The sequence below is a fragment of the Nylanderia fulva genome, unplaced genomic scaffold (assembly GCF_048542155.1).
Source record: "Nylanderia fulva isolate GAGA-0341 unplaced genomic scaffold, ASM4854215v1 Scaffold36, whole genome shotgun sequence".
NCBI classification, from domain to species: Eukaryota; Metazoa; Arthropoda; class Insecta; order Hymenoptera; family Formicidae; genus Nylanderia; species Nylanderia fulva.
Window position 1 is genome coordinate 1,257,164 of NW_028190433.1, and position 14,446 is coordinate 1,271,609.

General features: G+C 38.1%; 2 protein-coding genes across 5 annotated transcripts in view; both read right to left on the minus strand.

Moving 5' to 3' along the window:
- Amph (amphiphysin) overlaps positions 1–3,341 on the minus strand; it is a 36,333-nt gene extending 32,992 nt beyond the window's left edge. For 2 of the 3 annotated variants that reach the window (XM_029317064.2, XM_029317063.2), the window contains exon 1: positions 3,078–3,340. In XM_029317064.2, the coding sequence (XP_029172897.1) occupies positions 3,078–3,146 (69 nt within the window). In that variant the 5' untranslated portion in view covers positions 3,147–3,340. Of the gene's footprint in view, positions 1–3,077 lie in introns of all 3 variants that reach the window. The other variant, XM_029317062.2, reaches the window with a different exon arrangement.
- A 422-nt stretch (positions 3,342–3,763) lies between these two features.
- Mapmodulin (acidic leucine-rich nuclear phosphoprotein 32 mapmodulin) lies at positions 3,764–13,873 on the minus strand. Of its 2 annotated transcripts, none has more exons than XM_029317127.2 (8): positions 13,413–13,873; positions 8,138–8,281; positions 7,798–7,917; positions 7,568–7,680; positions 7,386–7,489; positions 7,175–7,245; positions 6,862–6,955; positions 3,764–6,625 (listed from the first exon to the last, which is right to left on the minus strand). In XM_029317127.2, exons 1-8 carry the CDS (start codon positions 13,458–13,460, stop codon positions 6,561–6,563), a joined length of 759 nt encoding a protein of 252 aa, XP_029172960.1. In that variant the 5' UTR covers positions 13,461–13,873; the 3' UTR covers positions 3,764–6,560. The 2 variants fall into 2 exon arrangements, with proteins under 2 accessions (XP_029172960.1, XP_029172961.1); XM_029317128.2 differs by lacking the exon at positions 13,413–13,873 and adding an exon at positions 10,277–10,426.
- Positions 13,874–14,446: the final 573 nt, after the last annotated feature.

The window sequence follows — 14,446 nt, forward strand, 5'->3', positions numbered from 1 at the left end:
TTTATTAACTCTCCTGTGGAAAATAAGTAGATTTTATTATTTTCGCGCGCCTCTTCGTTTTTCTCGTAAAAACTGCATCGCGCAGAGCCATTGTTTTTTAACGACGATATATTTCATTCGAACCGGAAAAGTCTGAAAGGCGCGAGACGCCAATTGCGAACATGTTGTTATTCGCGCGTACCCGAGAACACGCGAATTGCGTGACACGACGAGTTGCGCTTATACAATGCTTGCATCGCGATGCATCGCGATGCATCAACGAGGGGTCCACGCAGGTGTATATATATATATATATATATATATATTATGCGCTGTTCTCTCGATGCCGGCAAATCGCGGAAGTGACGATGCGTCGACGTGCATCATCGCGAGTGCAATCTATAATGCGCCTTGAGAAACCCCTACTATAGTCCCTCCCGTAAGCAAATTTCCGTAACAGTTTGCATTCAGCGCTTCCCAAGCTCTGTATCACGAATCCCCGGCAATTTCAATGAGTCCGTGTTAACCGTTAATTATGTACTTTAATATACGTATATGCGTACTTCGACATGCGCATGCAGTATCTCGTTATATTTGTGCAAAAAGAATTGTGCATTTTCTTGTAAACGAATAACGAGGATTATACTGTTCAACGAAAAATGATTTTTTTTTCGAATTGGAACGAGATTAATCGGGTCTTATATAGCTTTTGGATGCTGAATACGAATCCGCTTTCCAAATTGCTCTATCACGTGTCAATTAATTTTGAGAAATTTTTAATTAAAGTTGCAAAAAAGACCTATTTTCACAAACTTTGTCGTATTATAGCTACAATGTGAAAATTTCTCTAGCACGTCACATGTTGTAGCTATAATATACCAAAATTCGTGAAAAAGACCTTGCAACTTTAATTAAAAATTTCTCAAAATTGTGACGTGATGGAATAATTTGGAAACTAAATTCCATCCAAAAAATTATAAGAAATGACTAGTTCTGGTCTCGTTCTGGTTAATTTTTTTTGTTGAACAGTATATAGAACATTTTTATTATATCAGCAGAATTTTACATGACGAATGCAAACTGTAGAAAGATGTGTGTGACATACATACATATTTAATTAAAGTAAGTAATTGAATGTAAATCTCTCAAAGAAAGAGACTAATCAATTCAAAAGAAAGCTTGGAAACTATTCGTTTCGAGATGATATCGTCAAAAGCATAAGAAAAATACACTGCATAAACACAGAAAGCAAATTCACAGAAGTGATTGTGCACATTGTTTCGTGTGAGGAAAAGTAGAGAGAAATTTCCAACTTTCTTCCGCGCTTTAGAGCATCATTGCGAAATGTCCAAAGTAAAATAAATATAAATAAATAAATAAATTGCGTAAACGACAGTTTTACAAATATAATCGCTGACGTTGAATGGCATGGAAAAAAATAAGAGAGTGATTCTCTCCTTGCGCGGAATCATCAAAAGTAAAATATGTAAACAGAGAGTGGTTCATCCTGAGTGATTCGTGAGAATGTTAGAAGAGGGGTTTCGTTTCGCCGTAAATGCGCGAGCATTTATATTTAATCGCAGCGATCATTCGCAAGACTCAGCATAATATAACATCCTACCATCTTCCCCTCCCCTTCCCAATCCCCCCCTATATCTATAATAGCTGTCACATCAGTTCCGCTTCGGATCAAGAACAACCGATGTCATTCTGTGACATGGAGACTGAAGGAAATTGTCAGATATAGGATATTCATTGTTTTACCTTTAAATTATCAAATAATATGCAAAAATTTTTTAAATAATTAACTCTCCTTTTTAAATACGAATTTGGCGTATTTCTCGTAAAATATTATAGCTCCAAAGATATTTTTATATACAGATTATTCTCTATAAAGAGAACTTGCGAAAAATAAAGGACAGGCTAAAAACATTTATGTCAATTATATTTATTTCAAGTGTCATCTATGAAAGAAACTAATGTTGGAAATTTAAATACGAATTTTTTGCGATGAGAAAGAATTAATTGAAAAATGACTCGATGAGTGACGTATATTGTATATAAAACGAGTGCGAAGGTTAAAGCCGGCAAGGCGATCTTTGTATAATATAAAAAAATTGTAAATCATGCGACTAAAACACGCGATCTTCGTCGAATCAAAGTAGTGACGTGCATTTAGATGCATTTGCACACGCGTTTCCTATGTCTGAACGACCTGCCGTGGGAGTTGCATAATTATTCATTTTCGAACGATACGAAACGAAGCTGCTGCGAACATGTTTATACCGATTACGTAAGAGCGCAATTTTGCGCGGCACCGCCGAATCGGCGACACAAGCGCGATTGTCGCTCTTTGAAAAAAGAAATAAAGTATCACTACCTTGTTTTCATCAAAAATACATTCTTCGAGACAAACAACAATGTCGCTATTTTTCTTCTTATTTTCGATTCGCTCGTTAAGCCGCAGATTAATTCTTTTCTTTCCCTCTCTTTCTCGCTGTTTTTCGATCACACCTCTTTGACTGATAAATTTACGCGTAATTCATATCTCTCGTAAATCAGTCTTATCAAGATTACAATAGAGAATAGAGAATGTAATTCCGCGCAAACGACAATTCTCGATTGATATACATAAATATGGCGTTGGGGAAAACTTTGGAAAAAAACTTACTTTATATGTCGAACAACGCCGAAGCTCCGAAACACGGTGCTCCAAAAATGTAACGTGTACTTTTCAAGGTCACAGCTTTTATTTGGTTCTTATAGACACGAGATATACTTATTCGGCCGGAACTCGCACAAATATAACGACGCTGAATTTAATTGCCGCGACGCGATGTAATTGCCGCGCGACGATGACGCGCGAAACATATCAACCCTGACCGCTCTGACGTTGGCCGAGTATCGCGACGTCTAGTCGAGCGTCAGAGGTTAGGGTTAACTCCTGGCGCTCGCGAGTCCTCGTGCTAATTTCCATATCCGTGAGGACAAATCGGAACGCGATTACCGGCAATTCGCGAGAGCGTTCGAGAGACGACAAACTAGACGAGAAAGAGAGAGAGAGATAGATAGAGATAGAGACAGAAGCGGAAACTTACCTTCTCTTTCGCTCTGCCTGCATGTTTTTGCACTGTCTTCGCGATTAACGCGCCCTTGCTCTCGGCCATGATGCTCCCGTAACGTCGGTCGCGGAGTGCACGAGTCCCGAAAGGAGAAAAACCAATGAAGCACTTAAACTCTCTCAACTCTGTCGACGCGACGACAGCTCGCAGCTATGCGCAGGGGAGGGGAGGTAGCGGCGCACCGATTTGCGCAAACCAAAACGCACGTACCGAAGCGCGGAGAGGCACTGACTGAGATGCGAGCACGCACGACGCGCGCAGACTCTCCCCACTCCTCGCCCGCTACGTCACTGGCGGCCATATTGGCGCGTGCGCGCTCGCCTCGTGACGTCCCACGCGCGGGATTTTCAAATACACTTGGTTACGTCCTCGCGAATTAATGCTGTGAATCTTGACACCTGCCAAAATTTATATGTAGATTCTTATTAGTTGAGACACTCGGAATTTATTTTTAATTTCAAATACGATAAAAATTATACAAATCAGTTTGTTAAAATAATATGAAGATAATTTTCATCAGCTTTTATTGAAAATAACTATAAGTAAAAAAAAGAAAAAAATTTATATTTTGCTCATGCTTCATGCAAAAACATAAAAAAAATAAACAAGTAAAAAAATTGAGATTTAATTGTCATTATATATATATATAGGGTACACTATCGTTTTGATTTGTATAAATGTTTTTATTAATAAATTATCTTTTCTTATTTTGTGTGATGAGGATTGCTCGAAATAAACAACCGTTATGATAAAAATCCATTTTAACAACGGAACAGACAGACAATACGCAGATGTTATATATATATATATATATATATCTGATAATAGAAGGTGATAGACAAATTTTTTTCCCCTTACATAAATGGTCTATCCAAAATCGCAATTGACAAAAGTTATGTGTATGTGTGTATGTGTCGCGGGGCGCGCGGAATGTGTTTTCTTTTTAATTATTTATAATTTAAATTCTTAATTATTTATAATTTAACTCTCTTAATACGCTTCCGCGCGAACCGCAATTACAAATTGCAGATTGAAAATTTACAGATTTGGACCTGTACATGTTCACATATACTCATTGTACCTAATATAAATTTGCTTTTAGTCTTGGAAAAATTGGATAAGGCCATAACCAAACTGGCGACAAGGAGGCGCCAGGTCCTCGGTACTACCGTAATTATTATTATTTTTCTTATAAAACCGATCCTCTCTCTTCCTCGCACTTTCATTCACCACCACGCTCCCATCCATTCTCACACGATTACGTAGTTAATTGGTTGTCCTCTGTCCAATCTACACTCGTCACAGTCTCACCATTAACTACATCGTCCGATCGATCCTTTTATCTTGCGCTTTTTTATTTTCAATAATTTTCACATTTTCCTTTTGTTTTTGCCCTACAAGTCAAATTTTGCATTTCTGACTTTAGTACAATTCACAAAAGTGCGAAAGCGCAAGAGTATAAATATTTGTTTCTTAAAATCATACTCGTAATTTAATGTTAATCATAATATTGATGAATCTCCATTACTTCCATTATCATCTTCACACTTCATCACGAAATGTATCAGCGCAATGGTAACTTCAGAGACAGAAATTAAAGGTTTAATCATTTGACGCACACGATGTTGACTTTTGTTTCTTTAGTAATTCGTTCCAAAGACTGAGGCCTGCTGCAGTTATGTATACAGAAAAATTAATCACATTATCAATCAACATAATTATACTTTGGCATACACAGGATGTCTTAGAATTATCGTATCTTCTTTCGATTTAATAAATAATTTCATTTTTACTTAGAATGACAATTTAATGAAAGTATATTACTCTCGCGTTACGAGCTTTCTTGAATATTAAATATTTCGGCAATTAATATTCAATTTTTATTCAAAAAATTTGTTTAAGATGAATAAGGGATATATATATATATATATATATATATATATATATATATATATTATAGTATATATATATTCATGATAGAATACATAAATATAGATAAATACAAGAAAATACGATAGTTCTGTGTATATATGTGAGTGTGATGCCCTATATACATAACAAAAAAAGGAAGAGAAAAATAGAGGAAAAAAAAGATTGAGTTATATAACTGTATAATTATTTGCAAAAGTGAGAGAATATCATAAATCGTAATAATAATCATCAAATTGATTCATTTATATTAAAGGAGTATCACTTTTAGGCGATGCTCGAGAGTAAATAACAATAATCCTAACAGCCATGTGCTGGACCGTTGTATATCAGACATTGTATAGAGAATATCTGGAACTTAAAGCTTACTAGAAAAAAATCTAATTGTAAGTTAAGAGTTAGGATAACATCGTGTCTGCGTTCATCACGCGCAAAACGCTCGACACGTCGATCGAGGTGTATTGGAGAATTTTCATATCTGGATATAAACGATCTAACTCTCTCGCTCTCCTGTCATCGGAATCACGCGATTGAAAACAATAATAAATATTATGACATTATTTGCTATTTGCTATCTCTTTTCTCTCCCCGTTGATACCGTATCTCGCGAATATCTGTAGCGAATCTGTAGCATAAAACGTCCTCGCGAGAAGTGCATACTTCGCTATTGATTATAGCGATAGTCCTGTTTTATTTTATAACATATATTTCCCCATCCCACCCTCGTCGGATATATACGCTCACATATACGAGCAATATATTTCTCTCTCTCTCTCTCTTTATTTTCTGTCCCAAAAATCACAGAGGCATATAATGCACCTCGATGTATGGTGTAAACCTGTACAAAAGTTGTTCCTTGTTTACTCTATATACTTATTCACGGTACAATAATAATGTATTTAAAATGTAACTTATGTAACCTTAGTACTGATTAACGAGATGACCGCATTCCAGCGTGACCAGCCTTTGGCCGACTGGAGCTAACAGACAAGATGCTCCTTCAAGTGTAAAACTCCGCTACCTCCTGTTCTCTATTTTTGTCTCTTTCGCACGCACATGTACACGCGCATACTTTCTCGCTCTCTCGCTCTCACTCTCACCCTCGCTCTCTCTCCCTCTCTCTCATACTTTCTCTCTTTGAATCATTTAATATTCTGATCTTCCGTTCATTCTATGCAACACCACTAATACTCTAACTATATACTCTATATAAAATATCGTTAGTATAACTAAAACTGTGCTGTGTCCAGCTGGAATGCAGCCCTATTTTTATGACATCATTATCTATTTCTCTCCCCTTCTTCTTCTCTCTGTACCTCATTCCGCTTCTTCCATATGGTAAATCTTTTGTTGTTACACAGACAATTTCCTCACAGTCAATGATTTACTGATAAATTCACATCACTAACTGTAGTCTGTCATTGGTCGATCGATTAGTTTGATTCCCAGCTGTTCACTCGGCATCGTTTATTGTTATTATTTATACGAATTTTACACTCATTCAACAGTACTGGAGACTTGTCCCTCATTTTAATCGTTCAAGTTCTCACCTCCATCTTCAATTTTTCTTTTCTTTCCTCGAACAGGAGATTCTTCTGCACAAAATTAAATCAATATTGTTGTAAAAAAAAGTAGAAACTTATTTATAAAAAGTAAGGTGTAAATAAACGCGCGCGAAAATAGAAAACAAAATATTAAATATTTTGAAAAAATTCCATTATATCTGGATGCTTCATATTTCTTACATTCTTTGAAATTACTGTGATAGTTTGAAAATTCTAAATCAAGCAATAAACAATAAGAAAATATAGACATTTATTAAGACTTATACCTTCTTCTTCTTCCTGTTCATCATCTTCATTATCGTCATCATCATCTTCCTCTTCTTCCTCTCCCATATAATCTTCCTCATCGCTCACCTCATCCTATATGTATTGATATTTATTTAGTTTCATTAAATAACTAAGTCATCGTGCTTACAATATATAACCTACATATTATTGTAATTACATTGTACATTTTTATAATAAATATTTAAATAAAAAGACTTTGAATATTCTATTGAATTTTAACTATGTTAAACATGTCTGTCGTATCAGTAGTAAACAGACTACTTAAAATATAAAAATATAAACTAAACTTACAAGTCTTCCCGAATAGACCGCCTCTAATCCTGGATCGTCATCTAAGAAATCATCTTCTTCTTCATCTGAAACTGCATTTTAATACACATATTCATTATTCTTATCTGTGTGTGAAACTCATCGACATCATTTATTTCATCATAATTTACATCTCCGTTTATAATTTAATTTTTTTTACTCCAACTATTTTGCAATAAAAGTCTCAACCAACCTTCTTCACTGTCTTCTTCGTTATCCTCCCCATCTCCATCTTCATTTCCATTGACTTCGTCATCCTCGCCTTCACTGTCAACTTCGCAATCATCGGCATCGTATCTATTCACAGACAAACAATTAATCAGTTTAAAAAAATAAATAAAATAACAAAGCAAACTTAAATAAATATTTTCATACCCATCAAGATATCGTAAACTGGGAATAAGACTGAAGACTTTCTCTCTGTAGTTATCCATATTTGTCACTTCATTGTTGAACAGATCCAAGCTCTTCAGATTTTTGAACTCTTTCTAAAATGGAAAATCATTTTATATTATAGTATGAAAGCATATTTCATACCTATCACCACAAATATTGAAGACATTTATTTATCCGTAAATCAAGTTTACTAATATAAAATTATTTACCAATGGTTGTAGCGTGTCGAGATCTTTAATCTTGTTTCCACTCAGATTCAGATGAGTTAATTTGGGGCTCGAATCGAGCAAATTTAAACCACCCGAAATCCGATTGTCACTCAACTCCAACTGCACACACAATGCAAAGACGATTGTATTTGCGACGAACAAAAGAAAATTTGTTTGTCTGCTAAGTAGACAATTGTATTGTCTTAATAATAAATTATATTTTTCCATTATTATCTATACATATTTCTCTTAATAATTTTGATAGAAACTTTTATGCATTTGATTAATATCTTGAATATACATAAGATATTTTAATGATAAATAAAATATTTAGATATACCTTTTTAAGACTGGACAACTCTGGGAAGCCTTTTAGACTGGTAAGACCCACGTTGATGAGACTCAATGACTCCAGGGCGCTGAATTCATTTGTCAAACCCACAATGTGCGTACTCCGGCAGTTATCAAGAACAAGTTCTTTGATCTGTAATGAAATACACATCATGTAATAAACATTTATTAACAAAAAAAAAATTGAGTTTTCATATACATGTCAGAAGATTGCATCAGTAGTATTGCTACATCAGTGTGCACGAAAACTTAAATTGTGCGATTTTTTTTTTTCAAGTATGTTATCTGAAAATAAAATGCATGGATGGAGTGTGTCAGATATATTTCTCTCCCTCTCTAAATTATAATTAACGAATAACAATCATACTTTTGAAATATTTTGTGCAAGCAAATCGATCGAAATCGTCCTCGAACAATTCGTGCATAAGCGTCGCGGAATCGCGCGCATTTCGGAGAGGCTCGAGGAAGACAAATGGTCGAAAAAGTCGGCGTCCTCCGGTTAAAATTCAAACGAGCGATAAGCTTTCGCGGGAGATGGGCTATTTTATTGATCGGAGAAAGAGAAAGGCGAGAGCGGATAGGAGACAGAAGTGTTACGGGGGATGACGGAGGGGTGCGCGGAGGGTGAGGGGAGGTAAGGGAGACCCTCCCCCTTCCCACCCCCAAAGGGGAAGGACGGGGAGAGGCGTGACGGTAACCGGAGTATATATGCCGCGTCTTGTTTAGCGGCATCGGAAAAGCCGGTGAGAGACAAGCACGGACTGCGGCACGCGACGTTAAAAAGAGGGGTGGGTGGAGGGGGCTGTCATCGATACCGGAAGTATCGATATGCTTGGATTTATATTATGTCATCGCATTTTCATTTTACTACGACAACCCGAAATGACATTAAGATAGAACAACTTTACTTCCTCGAATATTAATGTAGCACGTATACTTTGACATTTCGTATATGTCGATGATAATAATATACAGGTAATAATCTATGAAGAAGAATCGACTCGATATTTTGTCCCTGTCACTTATGATGATCCAGTTACGCGTTCTCGTATAATTCGTATTGATTCGCGAATTGTTTTCAGCTGAGGTTTCAGCTTTAAATTTAAAGAGCGAGCATACGATGTGTTGTTCTCCATTTCGCATTTTGAAATTCTCCGATCGATATTTAACGGTTCAATTATGTATTACTTTTCCGCTTTCCATCCTGTATATTCCTTTCACCTAGTTATCTTATATACACTCTCATGTTTATGCGACGAATCAGTCATATTCATTATACGCTCGTGTTGCACGTTGCACGACTGCAATGACAATATTATTTCAGAGTCATAGGAATGGATCAATGACAGTCGTGGATCGAAGAGAGAAGGAAGGAGAATGTGTAATTAAATTTCTAGATATTTAAAAATTGTGAAATTATCGCCACTTCCTTACATATACTCTTTTTATAATTTTATTTATCTATTTAATTTATATTTATTATTTAATTTATAAATTATTTAATTATTATTTAATTTACAATTATTTATCCAAGATGCACCGCGATGTAACGCGGATGATAAAGTTTCAGAGTTGTAATACAAAGAAATCGATTCGCGATTATGAATGCATGCATTTGAAATCTTGCACATTTAAGAAGAAAAAAAAAAGAAATTTATAAGATTACATAATGACAGTAAGAACATCAATGATAAAAAAATAATATGCAAAATTTGTGCGCGACGCACCACGATAAATTAGATCGCGAACTTAATAAATAGGATAATTTTTTTCTAAAGGGACAAAAATTTTGTAATTTTTCAAATTTGCGTCGCGAGGCATCATGTGACGCCACACCCTAGCTACGGCTCTGCGAACGCCCACGCACGCACGCATATACGCAGACAGACATACAAACAAACGGACGTGAGGCTGCACCTGAGAAAGTCGATCGACAACATGACGTTTCATCTCGCGTCGAGGGAGGGAATAAAAAAAAAAAAAAGAAAGGAAAAAAATTCTCCGAGAGTGCGTATGTACGTGCGTGTCGGAGGGCGATCGACCGGAATCAGGCGGAGAAGAGTGGACTCGTCCAACATGGCGGTGATTAGCGGCGCGTCGTGTGACGAAACGCGTGCGACGCACTTACTTGGGCCACGCAACTACGCGTCATATTACGTGCGCGCGCGCGCGCGCTCAAGTGCGAGGAATCGATCGATCGATCGACGAGAGCCGGCGTCGCGAGATGCGGCTAAGGTCGGACGACTCTTCCGGGAAACGTGGCCGAGAAACATCCCGGCGCACGTCCACCGCGATGCAATGGCGACGTCCAGCTGCAGCGTGCGCTCTCTTTCTCATCCATGGCGGCGCGAGTGCGCGCGCGCGCGCCGCCATTCATTTACATAACGCGCTTGCCCGCTGACGCGCGCGCAGCTTCGCTTTTTCGCGCGGATCCCTCGCTTTCCTCTTGTCGCGCGTTTCCGCATCGGATAGATCGGTGGCGACGCCTCGATGCTAAAAAATACATTAATCGAGTAAACATATGTCGCGTAAAGTGCCTCGCATACGCAGGACGTGTCGCGTAACGATTTCTCGAATATCGCCACACAATCCGAAACAAAGAAGTATAAACAAGTTCTTATCTGAGGGAATTATTTTTCGAGATTAATCTCGCCTGGAATTTGTTCGTTAAGCGTTTCTCGAATGAAAGCGCTGCTTTTTTTTTTTTTTTTTAAATAGAAGCGCGAGAACTTTCTTAGAAACGAAACTTGCATCACTATTTTTGCATCATTATTATGCCGGCGAATGAACAATCAAATAGTTGAAAGAACCGAAGCAATTTTTAAAACTGATTTTTAGATTGACAGATGTGTTGTAATTAAAATTTTTACTCGAATAACAAAATTTTTCTATATAAAGATTAAAAATTTCGAAACATATATGTATATTATAATCGACGAAGATATCAGAAAAGAAATTGGAGAGGAAATAGTTTCCATTCAAGTTTGATTAATTTAAGCAAAGTTTACTCGAGAAACACAAAATATTTAGATGATTATTTCCTTATGTGCAGATTGATTAATTATGACAAGTACTTCTCGAAATTGCATAAATCATTTCTGTTAATCTTGCGGCGATATATTTAAGTTGATATGAAATTATCACTCATTTCTTTGCACAAAGCTCACGTTTAATTAATGAACAAGTGTCTCGTAATGGAAAATGTGATGCATTTTATTCGCAATGTAATTTGGCGGAAAATCCATCGTCAAAGTATTTTATCGATTGATTCTAATCACATTTTACGATACAAAACATCGGTGTCCGATTTCTCTATTAAATTTTGTTACACGAATAGTTGTACGGATATTCGCGCAGAGAAAGAGAGATGATTCAATTTCACAAGTTTGCTCTAAAAATTCTGCAGACCGACTTCATCTAATTAACTCATTGCAATGCGACGTCATGAGAACTTTTACGCAATTAATCACAAAGGACCGCGAAATAATCATAAAGAGATTTAATCGCATTCACTTACATCATTCATTCTATCAACTATATACCTAAAAAAATTAATTTCCAAACGATACAATTAAGTTGGAAGTAGCGGCGTGATTTTTCTAAATGTAAACAATACTGTGAAATGACTCATTATCAAACATCATCGAGATTAGCATTCGTTCGAATGCATAATTTAGCATTTATACAAGTTTTATCTTAATAATTTCTTTATGCTTATTATTGCATTTTTAGAAAATATGTAATACTTTTTCTCTAAAAAAATTATTCTCAATAATAAAATTAAATTCAAACCAATTAGATTAAAATAAACATAAAGTATGGTGCAAAGGAGAATATTCTAATATAAATTGAAATTATCTATATTTTTTTCAACGCAATCATGTTGAATGTACACATTTTTTGCATCCAATTCAACATATATAATTGATTGGAAATTAAGTATATAATTGATTGCAAAATTTATCGCGGATAAGTGAAACAAATCTGACTTAATCGCGATTCGGAAAATTCTAAACTTGACAAAACTTTTCAACTAAATTATTATTTCGCTAATTAAAAATATCCAAAAATATTTCAATTAAATCTAACACATTAAATTTCAATATTTAGAAATTCAATTAACAAACGAATAATTAATCGAAAGATGAAGTCAAGTCGCCAAATTTTTTTCTCATCGGAGCGGGATAAAAAAAAATCGTCGGACTTTATCCGCGTAGCATTAATCAAAACGCGAAAGAGAAAAAGAGTGCATCGTTTGTGCACTCGACGCGCCCAGCAAGTCGATCGCGGTTTCGACGTGTCCTCGGCGCGTTTTTTTTTTCCAAGAAAAAAACCCCGTTACCCTAGAAAAAAAAAAAAAAAAAAGACGAGATAAAACTCGCCTCGTCGCGCGGATATATAATATTTCTATCTCTCGCTAATAAAGAGAGGCGTCGCGATAAGGAGAGAAGGAGCGACGCACGCAGATACCTATACACGCAACTTTTGCCCGCGCGTTTTTTTTTTTTTTTTTCGGCCACGGCGTCCCCGAATTTCCTTCGCTTCCCCGAGGCCGACTCCGAGTCGCGATGACACGCCGCGACAGCAGCGATGCGAAATGAAGCGAAGTAGAGCGGCAAGGCGAGTATGTAGGTAAATTACGTAGACAGAGAGAGAGAGAGAGAGACAGAGAAAAAGTGGGAGAGGAAGGAAGAAGACCGAGAAATGGAGCGCGTTCCGAAAAATGTACCGCGTGGAAACGCGCAATTTTCCCATCCGCATTATTAATTTTTCATTCGATCGCGAGGAGACGGAGACCGAGAAAAATGAGGCTTCCATATAGGCGCGCCACGCTCGCGTTCGGCCATGCATCGTCGTCAGGATATGTGCGCGCATATGCCGAACGGGAGAGTAGGCGATCATCTCGAGAGTCCACGCGGTTCAGGACGGAATGTCGGCGCCGGAGGAATTGGAAAAAGAGAAAGACGGAAGTGCGAGAGACCGGAGCGGCGTCGGCCGAATGCGTGGTGTTTTGCCGCCCGAGAGAGGCAACACGACGACGAACAGATTCTACCTTCTCTCTCTTTCTTTTCTTCACCCAGGTGGTAACAACGACGCACCGTAGAAATTATAAATAAATGCATGCACGATAATGATCGAGTAGAAGCGCGTGCTGGAGGAAAGAAGAGAGAAAAAAATCAGAAATATATATATATATATATACACACACACAAAGAGAGAGGAAAAAAAAATTAACAGCGTAAAAATGTAAAGGGTTGCCTTACGTCGCCGGGCTTCCTTCCTCGCTTCTCGAGCTCTATCCGCTTCTCCATGGCCGGCAGTCAGTTCCCAATCGCTGGTTTCTCGCCTTCGCTCCGTACGCGGCACCACAACGTCCCCTCCGCCTCGCTCTGCGTCGCAACACCACCAACTACGTGTGCCAGCAACCTTGCTCGTTCTCTCTCTCTCTCTCTCTCTCTCTCTCTCTCTCTCTCTCTCTCTCTTCCTCGGGCCGGGAATATGACGGACGGACACGGCCGAAGCGCCGATCGGACAGGGTGCCACACACCGTCGTGGGTCGCCCGTTCGCGTTGCGTGGCCGCGCGTTTTCACTCGCGTGCCGAGGATACGATATACGTGATGCGCGAGAAGCCGAGTCTCCGCGGTTCGATTCCGGTATAAGGGGCCCTTACGCGCGCGCCGCGTCTCTACGTGTCTCTACGGATCCGACTCGCCGGACTGTGTGTGCGCGCGGTGTGTCCCCCTCTCCCCCACCGCCCTCCAACCTCCCCTCCAATCCCCTCGAAGCTCCGCGCGCGACACAACACAAGCCGTACCGGAGGCGGGAAACGAGACATATGTCGGGCGCTAGTTTCGAAGCGACCAATCGGAACCGCCGGCGCTGCGAACTGTCAAACTCGCCGTGACGTAGCGCGCCAATTTTCGAAGTGTCAAATAATTGTCGGGCTGTGTGTAATATTGCGCGATGTGATATATTGTCTGAAAAATTTAGAAACGACGTTTTTATAAAGATTTGTTTGTACGCGATTTTATTGAGAGATGCGCGTCATTAGTGTCTTTCACTTCCGGGCGTTTTTCGGAATCGAACGCTGCGGCGTCTAGATTATGTTTGTGAACCGTGACTGTTGGTAACTAAACGTTGTTGGACATTTTTGTATTGAGCGCACGGCGATCTAGATGTTTTTGCATCGTGACTGTTGATTCTGTAACAGACCGGCTATGAATAATTTGACACACAATTGTCACATTTTTAATGCATTAATAATTAAATACTTTATCTTAGACAATTTGCGACCCT